This window comes from Equus przewalskii, chromosome 24, assembly GCF_037783145.1.
Source record: "Equus przewalskii isolate Varuska chromosome 24, EquPr2, whole genome shotgun sequence".
NCBI lineage: Eukaryota > Metazoa > Chordata > Mammalia > Perissodactyla > Equidae > Equus > Equus przewalskii.
Window position 1 is genome coordinate 6,025,589 of NC_091854.1, and position 19,427 is coordinate 6,045,015.

Genomic DNA, 19,427 nt, shown 5'->3' on the forward strand with positions numbered 1-19,427 from the left:
TTTTTTAATTCAGCGGTTTTCAAACCGTGGGCTCTGATTTGTGGCATCAAGTTAGTGGATTGTGACCAGCATTTTTAAAATATGACAGAGAATAGAAAAGAAAAGTGAGAATCCAGCTCTTCTTAAGGAGATACTAAATGTGTCTTAGTGCTTCTTGTTTTGACTTGATAGGGACCCCAAGGGAAACAGTTATTTAAACTTTCAGCAAAATTTTGATGAGATTTTGAAGAACGGCTAATGGGGGGAGAGAGTGGAGACATAAACACCAATTAGCAGGTGGTTAAATAGTCCAGACTAGAGACAAAATGTGGCCTTTAGAACTAAGTCAGTGGCAATGGGAATGGAAAGGAAGAACAGAAATATTTTAGAGGCCTTTTAAAAGTGAAGCTAATGAGCTAAGGAATGTATGGAAAAGTGTAGGCCCGAGGGCAGAGCAGAAAGGACCATAGAGTTCAGTTTAGCACAGGCTGAGACTGCAGCGCCGGTGGGTAAAGACGGGAAAGCAGGGAAGGAGTATATCCAACAGACTATGGGAAATGTGGGTCTGGAGCTCAGAGGCTAAAACTAGTCAGGCAGTTTAAGGATTCATTCCCTTCAAGGTCTGAAAGTGGTTCTCTGGGGATAATGTGTAGAGAAGAAAGCCAGGAAGAGAACTGCAGGCTCAGTGGGAACGACTGTGTGAAGTGCACATCATCTACAGTTAGGTGTAGAACGTGAGGGCTCTCGTGTTTACCAGATACCAAGCCCTGTACCCTACGCACTTTATGTTTATTTCCTGTCATTGCTTTCAATAATGATCTGTTTTCCATATGAAGAGACTGAAGTTAGGTAATGTATCCAGAGTAACTCAGGATGTGGTAGAGGCCAAATCTGAACTCAGGTCTGAAACTCTGAAGCCTTACCTCTTGGCTTGCTATAACCCATTGCTTCTAAGAGAGCAGAATAGTTCAAGATGGAAGGAAGCGGTTAATATTTGTAGTAATAGTAGCTGACATTATTGAGGATGTACTTATTGTATGCCAGACACTGTTAAGCTCTTTACATGGATTATCCCATTAATCCTCACAGCAAATTTCTGAGGTCAATACTATTGTTACATCAGCTCCCATTTTGCAGATAAGAAACCTGGGATGTAGACAAGTTTGTCCAAGATTGCATATTATTAAGTGGTAGAGTTGCAGAATGGTCAAGTAGGATGAGAACTTAGAAGAAAAAAGACAGGGGCCGGCCCGGTGGCGCAGTGGTTAAGTGCGCACGTTCCGCTTCTCGGTGGCCTGGGGTTCGCCAGTTCGGATCCCAGGTGTGAACATGGCACCACTTGGCACGCCATGCTGTGGTAGGCATCCAATATATAAAGTAGAGGAAGATGGGCACGATGTTAGCTCAGGGCCAGGCTTCCTCAGCAAAAAGAGGAGGACTGGCAGTAGTTAGCTCAGGGCTAATCTTCCTCAAAAAAAAGAAGAAAAAAGACCTCCAAGTTTGGCTAGTAGGAGGTTATTGTTGACAGTGTTCTTCACTGGAATTGAATGAAAATAATAACTAACATTTATTGAGCATTTTCTGTGTAACACGCTCTGTTTTGACTTCATTTAAGCTTCACAACAATTCTCAAAATGCGTATTATCTCCATTTTATAAATGAGGAAACGGAGGCACAGAGCACGTAAGTTACTTAACCTAGTAAGGGACAGTTAGGATTTAACCTAGGCAGACTGGCTTCAGAACCTTGCTTAACCAGGGGTCATCAAAATAACTACCAGTGGACCAAATCTGACCTGCTGCCTGTTTTTGTTAATAAAGTTTTATTGGAACACAGCCAGTCTTATTTATCTGTCATCATATCTCATTCGTGTATGTATGGCTCCTTTAGGCAGAGTTGAATAGTTGCAACAAACCATATCGCCTAAGTCTTAAATATTTACTATTTAGCACTTTACAGGAAAAGTATTCCAACCCCTAATAACCATTAAATTGGATGAAAAGCCAAATCCTGGTCAAGTCAGACCTGTTGATACAGGTTTGGCAGTAAAGAAATGTTAAATTAGATTGGGTGGTACCTTTAAAAAGAAACATGGTAAAATGAAAATTTTTTCACATAAGAAAGATTTGGGTATGTTACTACCATAAGAAAAATGTCAGGTGAGTGGGAGGCAGTGAAGCTATGAGGAAGGCGCAATGGTGGTGTAGGGTTTCAGAGAATGCAGGAGAGTGGGAAGATTTATTATTGGAAGGGAGCCAAAAACTCTTCTTTGAAACACTGAGCAGGAGCAGAAAAGAGAAAGGATATTAGAAATATAGGGCTGTTTCGAAATGGAGGCAAGGGGAGTAATAGGAATTTTCATTAGGTGAGTATCACCTCATTCATGTAGGGATGAAGATAAGGAAGGAGGGTCATTCAAATAATTGTCTTTCTGCTGCTCACGATTATTTTTTTTTTAATCTCCCAGTCATGTTTAATGCTATGAAAATGTATATTCATAGGAAAGAAAGAATAATTATTGAATTTTGGGTAGTGTTATAAAGTATTTTTTTCTTTAAAGTCAATAGGTTAAAGTTAGGAAATATGAGTAGGCTTTATATTTTGGCTGGTATTACATTATAAATTACTATTTAAAGTCTACTTTCTAATGATATTTTTAAAATAGCTTTATTGAGGTATAATTGACATACAATAAACTGCACGTATTTATAGTGTACAATTTGGTTAATTTTGACATGCGTACTCTTATGAAACTGTCACAATCCAGATCATTCATGCCCCTTTGTAATGCCTGCTTTCTCTGCCCCCTGTACCTCTCTTTCACCAATTTTTGTATGTTGTTTTCATTTTCATTCTGGTCAAAATACTTTCTAATTTCTCTTTTTTCTTCTTCGACCTGTGAGTTAATTTAGAAGTGTGTTAATTTAGTTTCCTAATATTTGGGGATTTTCCAGAGATCTTTGTCATTTCTCATTTAATTCCATTTAGTTACAGAACATATTTTGCCTGATTTGAATCCTATTAAACCCATTCAGACTTGTTTTATGACCCATAATATGGTCTATCTTGGTAAATATTCAGTGTGCATTTGAAAAGAACATGTGTTTTGCTGTTATTGGGTGGAGTGTTCTATAAATGTCCGTCTGGTCAAGGTGGCTGATAGTATTGTTGAAGTCTTTCATAGCTGTACCAATTTTCCATCCACAAGTTCTGTCACTTATTGGGAGAGGGGCATTGAAATCTCTGTCTATAACTATGAAATTGTCTGTTTCTCGTTACAGTTATATTAGTTTCTGTTTCATGCATTTTGAAGTTATTAGGTGCATAAATGTATAGAATTGTTATGTCCTCTTGATGAATTGCCTCCTCCATCATTATAAAATGATCTTCTTTGTCTCTGGTAGTTTCCTTGGCTCAGAAATCTACTTTGTGTGATATTAGGCAGTAAGCTGGGTTAATGGTAGAGTTCACCATGTTTGTTTCTATCTATCAGGATTCCTGTGCTGTGTTGCCTGATAGCCAATGTCTTGAAAACTGTTGTTTCATGTATTTTTGTCTGGGTTTCTTTTAGTTGTTTCAGGCAGAAGTGTAAGCCTGTTTTTCTGTCATGGCCAGAGCACAAGTCCAAAAATATTTTTTAAATTATTTACGATAGTTCTTAAGTTTTTCTTTTGGTTTGTATCAGGGATACTAAGAAGAATCTGATGAAAGATAGAGACCTTAGCTCCTCTTATCTACAAAGGCTTATACATGTAAAATCTTGGTTATAATTTCATGCGGTTTACAGGCTTGAGGTTTAATTCATCCTCGCTTAGGAATCCTTGCTTTCCAGCATTTTCAGCCCTAGTTACATATTAGAATCCCTGGGAGAGGTTTTGAACAAAGATCTGTGCTTCCCCAGACCTGTGAAATCTGAAACTTTGGTGGTGGGACCCAGACTGTGTTTAAAACTCTGTAGGTAATTCTGATCTTCCGCTAAGCTTAAGAACAACTCTGTTAAAGCAAAGGATGGGCTTCCTCTCCACCGGGTTTCTCTACCTTCCCTTTATTGGCAGGGATCCTGGGGAGGGTGGATACAGGGAGCCAGTTGCTCCTTACACTCATCCTGAGTAGATTAGGTTACTTTAAAAAAATTGCCAATTCCACCTTCAGATTTTGTCTCGATAAATTGTATCTGGGCTTTTAACAAAGATGCATGCGGAAGAAGTTATAGTAAGAAACCTTTTTCAGTTATGTTTCACAATTTGTTTTAACAAAACATGAAATGTTAGAATATCCCTATGGTAAACAAAAGACAGCTATATATCAATTAACATGGACCTCAGAGCCCAAGAGCCTGTAGGAAATAGGCTATAAATAAATAAGAATTTAAATTTTTTAAAGCATTGGGTGTTTTTTATGTGTTAGGCTCTATATTATAGATTTTATGCTATGTCGGATGTATATATGACTTCAATTATTGGTAATTCCTAGAGAAATTGTACTTCATATTGACTTAAGAGAGCCATAGTGTGTTTAGCTGTTTTAAAAAATGCCATGAAGCAAGAAGCAAGAGAAAATAGCACGGAGCACTCTTAGTGAGAGAGGTCTGGTGTGACGGACTTTGTGAGTTCAACACCGATTGATTTCACACCGAGTCATTTTTTAGATGTGTCGAATTATGTAATGCGTGGAGTAGTCAGTTTGGAATGCCAGCTACTTTTATGCAAGCTAATTCTTTTGTATGATTTCTTTAATGAAGAATTTGAACATCATGTCTGTTTTGTGTATTCGGCTTTTCAGTTTTCTGAATCTTCTAATGCTTCTAGAAGTAATGGTGGGTTTTTAAGGGATTAAATGACTTTGTATAAATGTAGTTTAAGATATTTTCACCCTCATTTATTGTAACCAACCTTTCTCTATAGCCGTGAACTTCACAGAAGTTAATGAAGAAAACAAAAACGATCTCTTCAGAGAAGTGTTTTCTTCCATTGAAACCTTGGCCGTTACCTTTGGGAATATGTAAGTAGAGGACTGTCATTTAGAGAAATTTGGGCCTAGGTCTTTCAGTGAGGGTATGTCCTATAATTGAGTAGATACATGAAAAGTAAAGTATTAACCAATATAAAATATTATTACAACTTTGGCAAAGCTACATTCTATGTTCTTTGATTACTGTGTTTGGAGGTGTCTTGATAGCTGTTTAGAAGCAGCTTCCATTTGCAAGTGGCTGTGGTTTATGTGAATAGATTCCTAGGAGTTTATTTCTAAGGGTCTTACTAGAAAAAAATTGGTTCTAGATGATGTGTTGAATGTAAAGCCTATGACAGAGCAGTGTAATGACTTGTCTTTTTATTTCTATTGCTTTTTTTTAAATCCCTGGGTAGCCTGACAAACTTCCTTATGGGAGATGTAGGCAATGATTCATTACTGCGACTGCCTGTTTCTCGGGAAAGTAAGGTAGGTCAAATCTGTGTGAGAGCAGAGACTTTAAAATTGTTAACTGAGTATTTCAATAATTTCCTAGTCTTAACCTCAGTAGTACTGTTTGATGGGTTTTGAGTTTAGCAAGCAAAACAGATCCGTTCATTTTAAATATGATAATTTATGATTAGTTTCCAGAGCAAAAGTTTAATTGTACTTTCTATGTGAAACTATCATTTTAAAAGAATGTATTTGATAATTTTATAGTGTCTTATGTAATGAGTCTCTATGTCATATGGTCCAAAATTTTAGTAAGGAATTCTTAACCATTTTTCCTTCCTAACGTTGTAGCAGATCTTAAAGTCTGGTGGAAACTTAGAAAAATAATACAAGAAGTAAAGAGGGTGTTAATCTTTTCACACATCCTACCGTTTGTTTGTTACCATGAAATGCTTATTAACAGGCCCATAGGTCTTAATTCTCCCGAAGAGCATCCCTATAAGTATGTCAGAGGATTGGGGCTCTGATTCCCACTTGGAAGAAAAATGGCATCAAATAATAGAACATGAGGAATGGATGTAGAATATTGCTTTAAAGATTTTTATAGTAATAGTAATATTTTCATTTGACTAAAATTTTTTCACCAGAAGCAGGATATTTAAACAAACGGTGTTAGGGACATATGTCGATCATTTCCTCTTAAGGATGATCAAATCTAAAAAGGATTTCAACAAATATTTGAAATGTGCCAAATACTTGTGTTATATCAAAATAATATAAAAACTTCAGGTCTTTCTTAAAATGATACAAAATATGAATGATTATTTAATGCATTTGTTATATGTACTACAATATTGGGAAAAAATTGTGACTATTTCTGAAGTCATCCATTGATGAATCGAGGAGGATAGTGTATAAACCGTATCAGAATGATGAAAAATTTTAAGATCTTTAAATATTTTACTATTATTCTGATTTTTCCTCAGTTTTATCTTTTCAAACTTACTGCTAATTCAGAACATAGAATAAAACATTATATCTGCGTGACAAGGCTCTGAACAATTTAAATTTTAGATGTGAATCATATTTCCTGTTCCTGTGCCTGTTGTGCACCCATATACTAATTCTTAGTAGGAAAATACTTTTTCCTTTCTTTTTTTCTTTTGCACCTTGTTTTCCTTTTTGCAATTTTTAATTTACCGTAGAGATTGAAATAAAAAGGTCTGTGATGCTATAATGCTAGTAATAAAATAAAATTACTTTGTTTGATGAAGAGTTTTGAAAATTATCTTTAAAAATAGTAGTTGCCATCTATTTAATAGTCCTTATTTTGTACTATGCACTGTGGTAAACCTACATCATCTTAATCCTAAAAATAGCCTTATGAAAGTGGTGTTCTTATCCCCATTTTACAGAAGGGCAAACCACAGTTAAGTGAGCTTAAGTAATAAGTGAGCCCAGTGTCAGACAGCTACTAAGTGCTGGAGCTGGACTTCAAACTCCAGTTCTCTGATCCACTTTGCCCTGAATCCCTGCATACTCTGTGCTGCCCCCCGAATAGATGACATTTGTTTAAGATCTCACAGTTTTGGCATCTGATATTTTCCTGTACTGTCTAGTAAGGTAGCCACTTGTTACATCTAGCTCTTTAAATTTAAATTAATTAAAATAAGTACAATTAAAAATTTACTCCTCATTTACATTAGCCACTTTTCAAACGCTCACATAGCTACATGTAGCTGGTAGCTACTGTACTGAACAGTGCAGATACAGAAGATTTCCATCATCGTAGAAAGTTCTGCACTAAACTGTCCAATAGTCTTTCAGAGAAATGCTTGTCATAAAAGAAAATGGTAAAAGGTGGCTGGAAGAGACAGGGCTTTGTCTGCTCTTTGGATAGCAATCTGTTTAGATTGCTTCTGTAACTTCCTGACTAATATTTTTGAGATCTGTGGAATTTAAAGTTTTGAATGGATTCACTAATGTTAACTTAATGCTTTTAATAAACAATGAGGTTATTCATTCTTAGACCTTGAGAACTGCTGTTGTAAAAAGCTGTATAATTCTTATAAAATGTTCTGGCATTTAAGCAGACTTCTCAGGCCCTTTGAGTTCTAAATACTTGAAATTCCTTGGAAGGAATTATGTCAGAGTAACAAATTAGAGTGAAAAATTTCTGAAGCAAAGATCTGTTGTCTTCTGCTCTAATCTTAACTCTGTTTCCTTCCATGCTGTAAGTCTTTTGAAAGTGTTTCTGTGGAATCAGTGGACTCACCCAATGAAAAAGGTAATGCTGGAAGTACTTACAAGTTTTGTCAAACTTTTTGCAGTTACTTTCGATGAAGTTAATCGCTTCTTGCTTAGTAAGCTAAAATACTCATTTTTAACATAAAATGATGTGTAAAGTTTTACATGTCAAACTTAAGGAAGAACAACCTGTTAGAGTAGATGATAGAGACTGATGAAGAATTGCATAGGGCTTGTAACTTGATGAATAATAGAAATACACATTAAGATAAAAAATACATTATTATTTGAAACCATTTTAAGTTTAAATGGTGACCCTTTAAATTTGTCACTTGTATTTCTTTTTTTTTTTGTGAGGAAGACCTTCCGTGAGCTAACATCTGTTGCCAGTCTTTCTCTTTTTGCTTGAGGAAGATTGTCACTGAGCTAACATCTGTGCCAGTCTTTGTCTATTTTATGTGGGATGCCACCACTGCATGGCTTGATGAGCAGTGCTAGGTCCACGCCCGGGATCCGAACCTACAAACTTAACCGCTATGCCACTGGGGCAGCCCCACACTTGTATTTTTTTTAAACCAGTTTTCATTGAAGAAAATTTTGGGATTGTGTGACTGCTTCTTTGTTTAGAGTTATGTGGTTATATTTAATATATCCATACCTTGATATTTCTATTTTCAGGAAATTTTTCTCCTATAGAACTAGACACCGTGCTGTTAAAGAACACTGACTCTGTGGAATTGGCTTTGTCGTATGCTAAAACGTGGTCAAAATATACCAAGAACATAGTTTCATGGGTTGAAAAAAAGCTTAACTTGGGTAAGTTGCCCTTTAGGGCATCTGATTAATTTTGGAATGTAAGAAATAAAGTTTGTGGTTCATTTTCTACAGACTATGAGTGATATGATTCCAAGTTAGTAGCTGTTTCAGTGTGGTAAATAAAGTCATTGTCCGTTTTCTCTTCTTGAAATAGGAAAGACTCTTCTTCCAATAAGCATACTTATTGAACATTACTCTGGGCCAACCTCTAGATCTGGGACACAAAGACAACTAATATACTGTCTTTGCCTGTAAGGAAGTCATACTCTAGTGGGTAAAAAGAAGTACAATCAGATAATACAGTAAAAGGAGATAACAGCAACAATAGATGTATGAGCAGAAAGCAACAGAAACCTATGAGGAACATCTTAATAGCTATTATATTCCCAGTGTTTTATAGCTGACAAAGTGCTTTTATGGTTGACAAAAATTCTCTCATTTAATCCTTACCAAAACCCTGGGAAGTAGGCAAGACAAGAATTGTTATCCCAATTTTACAGCTGAGACCAGCAAGAGAGGTGATTTGCCTAAGGTCAGATAGCAGATTTGCCTAAGATCACATACCAGTAATTGGAATAATGTAGAATTTATCCAGAGCCCGGGCTCTTTCTACTACATTATCTGTTTTTAATAGGGCATGCCCATGAGCATCACCTGAATAGCCTTATAAAAGGACAATGTGCAGGCCTAGGTGCCATCCCCCAGAGAGGTGAGGTCTAAGCAAGTGTATCTGGAAAGTCTCCCAGTTGATTTTGATGAGCACTTCCAATTAATAAGCACAGCATCATATCCTCATGCAGACTAGTATTTGCGATCGGTTTTTAATTGGAGAATTACCAATAATTTTAGAGTATGGAGGGGGAGAATAAGTTAATTTTACCCTCTAATGCCTTCTTTGACCTTTTCAGAATTGGAGTCCACTAGAAACATTGTCAAGCTGGCAGAGGCAACTAGAACTAACATCGGACTGCAGGTAAGTGTTGAGTGAACTACCAGGGTTCTTTACCAAGAGATCACTCAGATGGTCTCCGGATAGTGCCGTGCAAAATCAGAAAATTTCATAGTTAATATGGGAAAGAACCGAAACACTGAACTTTTTATTGACCAAATAAATTTTAAATTTACATGGATACCTGTTATGAAAAAAACTAGGAAATTCACAATTTTAGATGAATGTTGATTGGTTAGCTGCTAATTTTGCTAACTAGTTTTATAATTAATTATAATTAATTTTCCTCAGTATTTTTCTCATATAGTTAGATTTATGACTAGTCATTTTTCTGGGGAAAAAAATGCAAAGTCTAAACTTAAAAGTTCTCGTTTTGAAGAAGAAGAGTACTGGGCGGGGTCTAGAACTCTAGTGCCATTTCTATTGGAAAGTTTACTTTTCAATTTTAAATTCTAGGAGTTCATGCCACTGCAGTCTCTGTTTACCAATGCTCTTCTTAATGACATAGAGAGCAGTCACCTCTTACAACAAACGATTGGGGCTCTCCAGGCCAACAAATTTGTGCAGGTAAAAATTTATATGTACAATACACATTTATTTTAACAACAGCATACCTTTAAAAAACAGCTTTTCTTTCTTTCTTTTCTTAAAATACTGTGGACAGCCTCTACTTGGGAGGAAAAATGAAATGGAAAAACAAAGGAAAGAAATAAAAGAACTTTGGAAACAGGAACAAAATAAAATGGTGAGTATTGTGATGGAGTTTCATCTAGCTCTTTGTGAACGTCGAGAAGCCTCTGCAGCATCTGAGCAGCTCTCTGGGAAGATCGTTCCTGAACCCTATTGTTTTTCCAAAATGCTGTCTTGATTATCTTGCTGAATATGCTCAAGAAACTTGTACTTTAGGGTTACTTTCTCATTCTGTGTTTAATACTCTTCTTTTCTGTGTAGCTTGAAACAGAGACTGCTCTTAAAAAGGCAAAACTGTTATGTATGCAACGTCAAGACGAGTATGAAAAAGCAAAATCGTCCATGTTTCGAGCAGAAGAGGAGCATCTGTGCTCAAGTGGTGGATTAGCAAAGAATCTGAACAAGCAGCTAGAAAAAAAGCGAAGGCTTGAAGAGGAGGCTCTTCAAAAAGTAATGATCTTTACTTGTTACTTGCAAGTTGAATTAGCAATAATCTGCTCAGGCTTTGGTTCTCAAACTTCAGCATGCATCAGGGTCACCTGGAAGGCTTGTTAAAGCAGATGGCTGGGCCCCACCTCCAGAGTTTCTGATTCAATAGGTCTAGAGTTGGCTCCAGACAATTTCCATTTCTATCAAGTTCCCAGGTGATGGTCCTGCTGTTGCTGGTAGGGATCTACACCTCTCTCCCTCTCTCTTTTTTTTCTTTTTGGTGAAGAAGATTAGCCCTAAGCTAACATCTGTGCCAGTCTCCTGCTATTTTGTATGTGGGATGCAGCCACAGTGTGGCTTGATAAGTGGTGTGTAGATCTGTGCCCGGGATCCTAACCTGCAAACCCCAGGGCTGCCAAAGCGGAGTGCGTGAACTTAACCCATGCGCCACTGGGCCTACTCCTTTGTAGGGATCCACACTTTGAGAAGCACTATTCTAAGAGACTTTTGGTTATCTCTTGAATTTTTGGTTGGTTTTAGAGAAGGCAGTAGTTTAATGTTTTTTACTTGATGTTCAGGAAGTTCAACGTATAGACAACTGTGTGTATATGTGAACTAATTCCAATACCTGATAGAAAGGCTCGGCTGAAGCTTGGTATTATTTATAAAGTATAATTTGATAAATTCTGTAAGAAGATTATATGGAAAACAGTAAATATAAATAGAAAAAGCTGTTCAATAGAAGTGGACATTTATTTTATAGACAGTATGCTAATTGTAAATTGTACTTGACTATCCATTAAAGTTAAGTGCCCTTGAATTACTGATTGTTATCAGAATTTTGTGCATAAAATCATGTTTTTTTTTATTTTTAGTTCTTTAAATTGAGCTTTACTACAGTAGGTAAGTGTTTTAAAATATAGGTTCTAGTGATCAGTGGTATTTTTTTCTGTGATCTTCCTGAAGGTAGAAGAAGCAAATGAACTCTACAAAGTTTGTGTGACGAATGTTGAAGAAAGACGAAATGATCTAGAAAATACCAAAAGAGAAATTTTAACGCAACTCCGGAAACTTGTTTTCCAGTGTGATCTTACCCTTAAAGCTGTAAGTAGTTTGCAATCATCAGTCTTTGCAGGCAAGGGTGAAACGAAGAGTCCACGTCTGCAGGAGGAGAGCGATGCTTGATGAGTCGGGATTCTTACAGGATTTAATTTCTGAGATAGTGGAACATTTAGAGTTTAAAAATTGACTTTCAGTTTTTAATAGTGGTATATAGTTTCAGTTACGTTTTTTATCTTGTCTCTCCTCCCCACAACGGATTGATTTGTTCAATTAAAACGGAAGTCTGAAAATTTGAAGTGGCCTGTAAGCCACTACCTTTCTCATCTCGGTTGACAAAATGGATTTGACTCCCGAAACTTCTGTCAGCACTATAAGATCTGTTCTTTAAAATTTGAGTAAACTAAATATTAAAATTGAACCCAATGATTTATTTGAAGACATAGCATCCTGCCTTCAAGCGTTTTCATTTGCCTCTTGAAAATAGTTTTTGTCAAATATTTACATACAGAAAACCTTTTTTGGGGGTGTACATTTCACGAGTTTTAACACATGTATAGATTAGTGTACAATACCCCCACTATCAGAATTCAGAACGGCTCTATCGCTCCAGAAAACTTTCTTCCTGCCGCGCCTTTGTAGTCAAACTCTTCACCCACCCCTCCCCCCGGTGAGTATTGATCTGTTCCCACATCTTTGTAGTTTGGTCTTTTCCAGAGTGTCATATAAATGGAATCAAATGGGATGTAACCTTTCGCGACTGGCTTCTTTCCCTCAGCATAATGCCTTTAAGATTCACCAAGTATGTGAATGTACCACAGTGTTTATCCATTCACCGGTTGGACATTTGTGTTGTTTCCGGTTTGGGCGGTTATGAATAGAACTACTATGAATATTTCTTTATAGGTTTTTGTGTGAACATAAGTTTGTATATTTCTAGGGTAAATACCTTCTTTAGAGTGAGATTACTGGGTGGTATAATAAATGTCTGTTTAACTTTATAAGTTGCCAAACTGTTTTCCAGAGTGGTCATGGCATTTTTCATTATAACCAGCAATTTCTGCATCCTTGACAACACTTACCAGTTGTTGCTTTTATATGTTATATGTTATATGTTGCTTTTATATGTTAGTTGTTTTGATAGATGTGTCATGGTAGTAGTTTTGTGTTTCCAGAATAACTGATATTGAGCATCTTTTCAAGGGCTTATTTACAATATGTATTTTACCTGTTTTTTAAATTGCGTTTTCTTATTGTTGAGCTTGCATCCATAGTCTTCCAGTCTGAAGCTTTTCTTTATTCTTTTAGCAATGTCCTTCAGGGAGCAAAAGGTTTTAATTTGATGGAGTCTAACTTATCGATTTCTTCTTTTATGGGTCATGCTTTTGGTGTTACATCTAAGAGTGCTTCACCTAACCCAAGGTCACAAAAACTATATTTTTTACTAAAAGTTTTATAGTTTGACATTGATGTATGATCTGTTTTGAGTTAATTTTTGTATAAGTTGTGATGTATAGGTTGAGGTTCATTTTTTGCATATGGATGTTGTATTAAAATTACACCTCTGGGATTTTAGTTTATGGAGGTTTTTATTTTATTTAGTTTATGGACTAATAACTTAGTTTATGGAGGTTTTTATTTTATTTAGTTTATTTTAGTTTATGGACTGAATGCTGACATGGAAAGTTCAATGTCATTGAAAGATGAATTACTTAACATTTCCCAAGATATGGGGACATACTTTGCCAGGCAGGGCCACAGGAAAAAAACCTGTTTTGGTCAAGCAGAAGCGGAAGTGAGGGGAAAGCTTAGTACAGAGCCTTATTGGGGTTTCCGAGGGAAAGGCAGGATAAGCAGTATAGGATTGGCTAGTTTGAATAATTCCAGGAGGCTTTGGGATACTGAAATGGTCTCTAGTTGCTTGGTATCAGGCAGGGGAAAATATTGGCTTGGTGTGTGAGAGTTAGGTAATGAGGTTGCTGGGGTTACATATGAAAGATGTGTTCCCTGCCTAAGAATTGGGTAGCCCTGGGAGGAGCAAGCAGTCTCTCCCTGGCCAGCAAGCTTTTTAAGATGTCAGAACATCAAAAAATACAGATAATAAAAAACATGATTTATACAGATGTCCACTTGTTCCAATACCATTTGTTGAGAACATTTTGTGACATCTCCATTGAGTTGCTTTTGCATCCTTGTCAAAAATCAGTTGACCATATTTTTGTCTATTTCTAGATTCTCTATTTTGTTCTATGGGTATATGTGTCTGTCCTTTTGCCAAAACCCTCCTGTGGATATATGTGTCCACCCTTTTCCCAAAACAGTGTCAATTACTGTTGCTTTATAGCAAGTCTTAAAATCAGATAGTGTGAGTCTTCCAAGTTTCTTTTTTTTCAGAATTGTTTTGAGTATTTAAGATCCTTCAACTTCCATAAATATGTTAGAATCAGCTTGTCTATATTTGCAAAAAATTCTACTAACATTTTGAATGGAATTGTGTTAAATCTTAAATCAGATTGAGGAGAATTGACTATATATGTGGCATTTTAACTATATGTGGAGTTGCCCAATCCATGAACCTAGTATATCTTTTGATAGTTGATATTTTTTTAGTCAGCATTTTGTAGTTTTCAACGTGTGTCTGTCACATGTTTTGTTAGATTTAAACCTAGGTATGTATCTATTTATTTTGGGAACTATTGTGAATGTGATTGATTAATAGATAGAAAGATGCACACGTATAATTTATGTGTATGTGTGTATGTAGCTATACATACACACACACATTTATTTAATATCAAATTTCAGTTTTTCATTGTTAGTATTTAGAAATACAGTTGATTTTTGTATGTTGATCCTGTATCTTGCAACCTTGCTAAACTCACTAATTAGCTCTGGGAGCTTTTTTTGTAGAATCGTTAGAGTTTTCTACATAGAAAATCACATTATCTGCAAATAGGGACAGTTTAATTTCTTCCTTTCGGATCTGTATTCCTTTCATTTCTTTTTCTTATTACACTGGCCAGGACTTCTAGTTCATTGTTGAATAGGAGTCGTGAGAAAAGACATCTTTGCCTTATCCTTGATCTTAGGGGGAAAGCACTTAGTCTTTCACCATTAAATATGATGATAGCTGTAGGCTTTTTGAAGATGCCCTTCATCAGGTTAAGGAATTTCCCCTTTTTCTAGTCTGCTGAGAGTTTTATCATGAAGGTGTTGGATTTTGTCAAAAGATTTTTTTTTTGCGTAATTTGATTGATATGTTAATGTAGCTTTTCTTCTTTAGTTTGTTCCTATGCTGGATTATATGGATATCTGAGTGTTGATCTAGCCTTGCATTCCTGGGATAAGCTGCTCTTGGTTGTGATGCATTGTTCCTTTTATGTATCTTTCATATAGATATCTATATATCCTTTCATGTAAGTTGTTGATTTTATGTGTATAGAGTTGTTCATAGTGTTCCCTTATCCTTTCAATGTCTCAGTAGGCTGTAGTGATACCCTCTCTTTCGTTCCCGATATTGGTAATTTGTGCCTTCTCTCTCTCTAGCTAGTCTGGCTAGAGATTTATCAATTTTAGTGATCTTTTCAAAGAAACAGGTTTTGATTTCATTGCTTTATCTCTGTTTTTTAAACATTTTATTTAGTTCCGCTTTTTATTCTTTATTTCTGCTTGCTTTCGGCTTATTTTGCTTTCTTTTTAGTTTCTTAAAGTGGAAGCTTAGATTCTTCATTGAGACCTCCCTGCTTTTTGAATACAAATATTTAATGATTTAAATTTCCCTCTAAGCACTGCTTATCTCCATCCCACAAATTTTGAAATACTGTATTTCTATTTTTGTACAGATCAAAATATTTTCTAATTTCCCTTGAGACTTATCTTTGATCTGTGAATAACGTAGAAGTTTGTCGTTTAATTTCCAAGTATTTCAGGATTTTCTGGAAAGCTTCCTGATACTGATTTCTAGTTTAATTTTGTTATGGTAAGAGAAATATTCTGTACGATTTCAGTTCTCTTAAATTTGTTGTGGTTTGCTTTATGACTCAGGATATGGTCTATCTTGGTGAATTTTCCATGTGTGCACTTGAAAAGAATGTGTATTCTGTTGTTGACTGGATTGTTCTGTAAACATCAGTTAGTTCCTGTTGGTTTATGGTGTTATTTATCTTCCTGTGTCCTTGATAATGTACTTTTTACTTCTAGCAATACTGAGAAAGTCTCGAAGTCTTCAACATAGTGTATGTTTTTAGTTTATCAATTTTCGTTTTGTGTATTTTGAAACTCTGTCAGTTGCTTATACATTGATGGTTGTTATATATTCTTGGTGAATTGATCCTTTTATCCTTATGAAATGTCTTTTTATCCTGGTAATTTTCCTTGCTTTTTAGTCTATTTAATATTGGTATAGCTATTTCAATTTTCTTTTGATTATTTTTAGCATGGTATATCTTTTTCTATTCTTTTACTTTTAACTTTATCATTATATTTAAAGTGAATTTCTTAAAGTTCACTATAAAACATATAGTTCAGTCTTGATTTTTTAAAAGAAAACTCTTTGACAATCTCTATCTTTTAAGTGAACTGTTTAGACCATTTATTTTTAATGTAAATATATATTTAGATTTAGGCTTACTATTTTATTATTTGTTTTCTGTTTGTACCTTATGTTTTCCTTCATCCTTTTGCTGCCTTATTTTAGATAAATTGACAATTTCTTAGAATTACATTTTAATTTATCTAAAATACTTATCTTTATTTTTTGAGGAAGATTAGCCCTGGGCTAACTACTGCCAATCCTCCTCTTTTTGCTGAGGAAGACTGACCCTGAGCTAATATCTGTGCCCATCTTCCTCTACTTTATATGTGGGATGCCTACCACAGCATGGCTTTTGCCAAGTTGTGCCATGTCCGCACCCGGGATCTGAACTGGCGAACCCCAGGCTGCCAAGAAGCAGAATGTGCAAACTTAACCACTGTGTCACTGGGCTGGCCCCTAATCTATGTTTTAATTTGTCTATTATCTACATTTTAGTTTATCTATTGAGTTTTGTACTATATCTTTCTGTATAGTTTTTTTTAATGCTCGCACTAAGGGTATATCTATATAAACTTCTCACAGTCTGCTTAGAACTGATATTTTACAACTTGCAAGGTGGAATGTAGAAATTGTACCATCATATGAATCCCTTTACCCACTTTGGCTTGTGATTTATATATGTATATTGCATCTATGTACATTGAAAACTTCACCAACAATGTTAGAATTTTTTCTTTCAAAAGTCACAAATTTTAGGGCCAGCCTGGTGGTGCAGCAGGTAAGTTAGTGCCCTCCACGTTGGTGGCCCAGGGTTCACCAGTTTGAATCCCAGGCATGGACCTACACACCACTCATCAAGCCATGCTGTGGCAAGTGTCCCACATATAAAATAGAGGAAGATGGGCATAGATGTTAGCTCAGGGCCAGTCTTCCTCAGCAAAAAGTAGGAGGCTTGGCAGCAGATGTTCACTCAGAGGTAATCTTCCTCAAAAAAAAAGTCATGTATTTTAGAGAAGTTAGAAAAAGAAAAGTAGTCTTTTATATTTATCATTTCTGTTATTATTCTTTTATTCCTGAAATTCCATCTTCTCTCTGGTATCATTTCCCTTTTGCCTAAAGACTTCCGTTACCATTTCTTTTATAGTAGGGATGCTGGCAATGAATTCTCTTGGTTTTCTTTCATCTGAGAATGTCTTTGTTTCACCTTCATTCCTGAAGGACATTTTCACTGGGTAGGGAATTCCATTCTTTTCTTTCAGCACTTTAAAAATGTTCCACTGCCTTCTGGCCTTCATAGTTCCTAACAAGAAATCCATAGTTGTTTGAATCATTGTTCCCCTATGTGGAGTGTGTTGTTTTTCTTTGGCTGATTTTAAGACTTTTTTCTTTGTCTTTGGTTTTCAGCAGTTTGATTACAGTGTGTGTGTGTGTGGATTTTGTTGAGTTTTCCTGTTCTGAGTTCTCCGAGTCCCTTGAATCTGCAAGTTTGACTCTTGCAATATTTGGGAAGTTTTTGGCTATTGTTTCCTCAGATATTTTTTGTAGTGCCCTCTCCTCTTCCTCTAAGACTCCAATGACTCAAATGTTAGACCTTTTGTTATTTATCCCACAAGTCTGGAGGGTCTTTTTTCCCACAATCTTTTTTCTCTTGGTTGTTTGTATTGTTCTATAGATCTGTCTTCAAGTTTACTGACTCTTTGCTTTGTTATCTCCATTTTTCTATACAGCAATCCAGTAAACTTTTTGTTTTGGATTTTACATTTTTCAGTAGTAAAATTTCCTTTTGTTCCTTTTTTTATCTTCTATTTCTCTGCTGAGATTTCAGTCTTTTCATGTTTCAAGATCGGTTGCCATTGCCTTTTGAAACTGTTATACTGCTTTCTGTAGTATCTTTATCTGGTAATCCAGATAGCTGAGTTATCTCAGCATTGGTGTCTATTTATTGTCTTTTCTCTTGTGGGTTGTTGAGATTTTCCTGGTTCTTTGTGTGACAAGTAATTCTGGATGATGTCCTGGACACTTTCCATATTACCTTATGTGGCTCTGAGTCTATTTTTGTTTTTTTCTGAGAAAGATTAGCCCTGAGCTAACATCTGCCACCAATCCTCCTCTTTTTGCTGAGGAAGATTGGCCCTGAGCTAACATCTGTGCCCATCTTCCTCTACTCTATATGTGGGACGCCTGCCTCGGCATGGCTTGGTAAGCAGTGCATAGGTCTGCGCCCAGCATCTGAACTGGCGAACACTGGGCTGCCCAAGTGGAGCACGCAAACTTAACTGCTGTGCCACTGGGTCATCCCTTCTGGGTCTTCTTTATAGCCTGTGTTGAATGTTGATTTTTAAAAATTGGAGCAGACATGTGATCTAGTTAGGTTCACTGTCCAGCTCCTGAGTGATTCCCTTCCAGGCCATCTGGCTGGGAAACTGTAGTCTCCCTGCTCTGCTGCCATCGAGGGACAGGTCGGGAAGGATATAGAGAAAGAAACAAACCCCTCCCTCTTCACACTGCCATTCATCTGGTCATAGACAAGAACTCCCCGCAGAGCTTTAGATGTCTGTTTGCTGCTGCAGCCATCGCTGCCACGGTCACAGGACTGCATCTTAGGGCTTGGGGCTTGAGAGAAAACAAACATGCAAAAGAAGCCCGAGGGTTTCCTCTGCTCTTTCAGTCACATGGTTTTGAGTAGGGGCTGAGTACTGGCTAGGAAACACAGTAGCAGGAAAAACAACAGGAAGAGCACCTCTGGATTTGTCATGCCTTGAACTGTAGTTTCTTTCCTTAATGTACCCACTACCATTTACTTTTCAGAGTCCTGAGACAGCTGATTCATGCATTCTGTCCAGAGCTGTTAGGTGAATTCAGTGGGAGACTGGGGAGTGAGCTTATCCCATCTGAATCACAAACCCTCCTTAAAATGTTTTTTGAGTGTTTAAAACTATATCTCATTCATTTACCAAGTTCTTATTACTTAATGTGTGATTAACTTACGGTCATTTACTTATGGAATTTTAATAAAGTGATTTAAAAGAATTATTATACAATCCCAGGATTCAAAATTACCTTGTAAGTCATGTAGGTGACCATTTACCTTTGACAAATCATTTTTACATCAAGCAGTAGCTGATGATAGCTAAGACTGAGTATGTGCCCGCTGGTGTGTTAAGCTCTTTGCCTACATTAACTCATTTAATTCTCATAAAATCCCTGTTAGGTAAATATAATTATTTTTAGCTCATTTTAGTGACAAGGAAACTAATTTAGAAAGCCTTTCTTCTCAACAGGCGGTCCTTGGACCAGTCACATTCTTGTTAATTTGGGAAT

The 19,427-nt window shown here is 36.3% G+C and overlaps 1 protein-coding gene across 9 annotated transcripts in view; it reads left to right on the forward strand.

The window, feature by feature from the left end:
- ARHGAP29 (Rho GTPase activating protein 29) overlaps window positions 1–19,427 on the forward strand; it is a 76,812-nt gene that overhangs the window by 37,640 nt on the left and 19,745 nt on the right. For all 9 annotated transcript variants that reach the window (XR_011532542.1, XR_011532541.1, XM_070592602.1 and 6 more), the window contains 9 exons: window positions 4,884–4,980; window positions 5,346–5,418; window positions 7,621–7,669; window positions 8,308–8,445; window positions 9,354–9,418; window positions 9,851–9,961; window positions 10,059–10,139; window positions 10,346–10,534; window positions 11,480–11,617. Coding sequence is in view for 7 of the 9 variants with exons in the window: in XM_070592602.1 (XP_070448703.1) it covers window positions 4,884–4,980; window positions 5,346–5,418; window positions 7,621–7,669; window positions 8,308–8,445; window positions 9,354–9,418; window positions 9,851–9,961; window positions 10,059–10,139; window positions 10,346–10,534; window positions 11,480–11,617 (941 nt within the window). In the remaining 2 variants the exon portion in view is untranslated. The remainder of the gene's footprint in view (window positions 1–4,883; window positions 4,981–5,345; window positions 5,419–7,620; window positions 7,670–8,307; window positions 8,446–9,353; window positions 9,419–9,850; window positions 9,962–10,058; window positions 10,140–10,345; window positions 10,535–11,479; window positions 11,618–19,427) is intronic.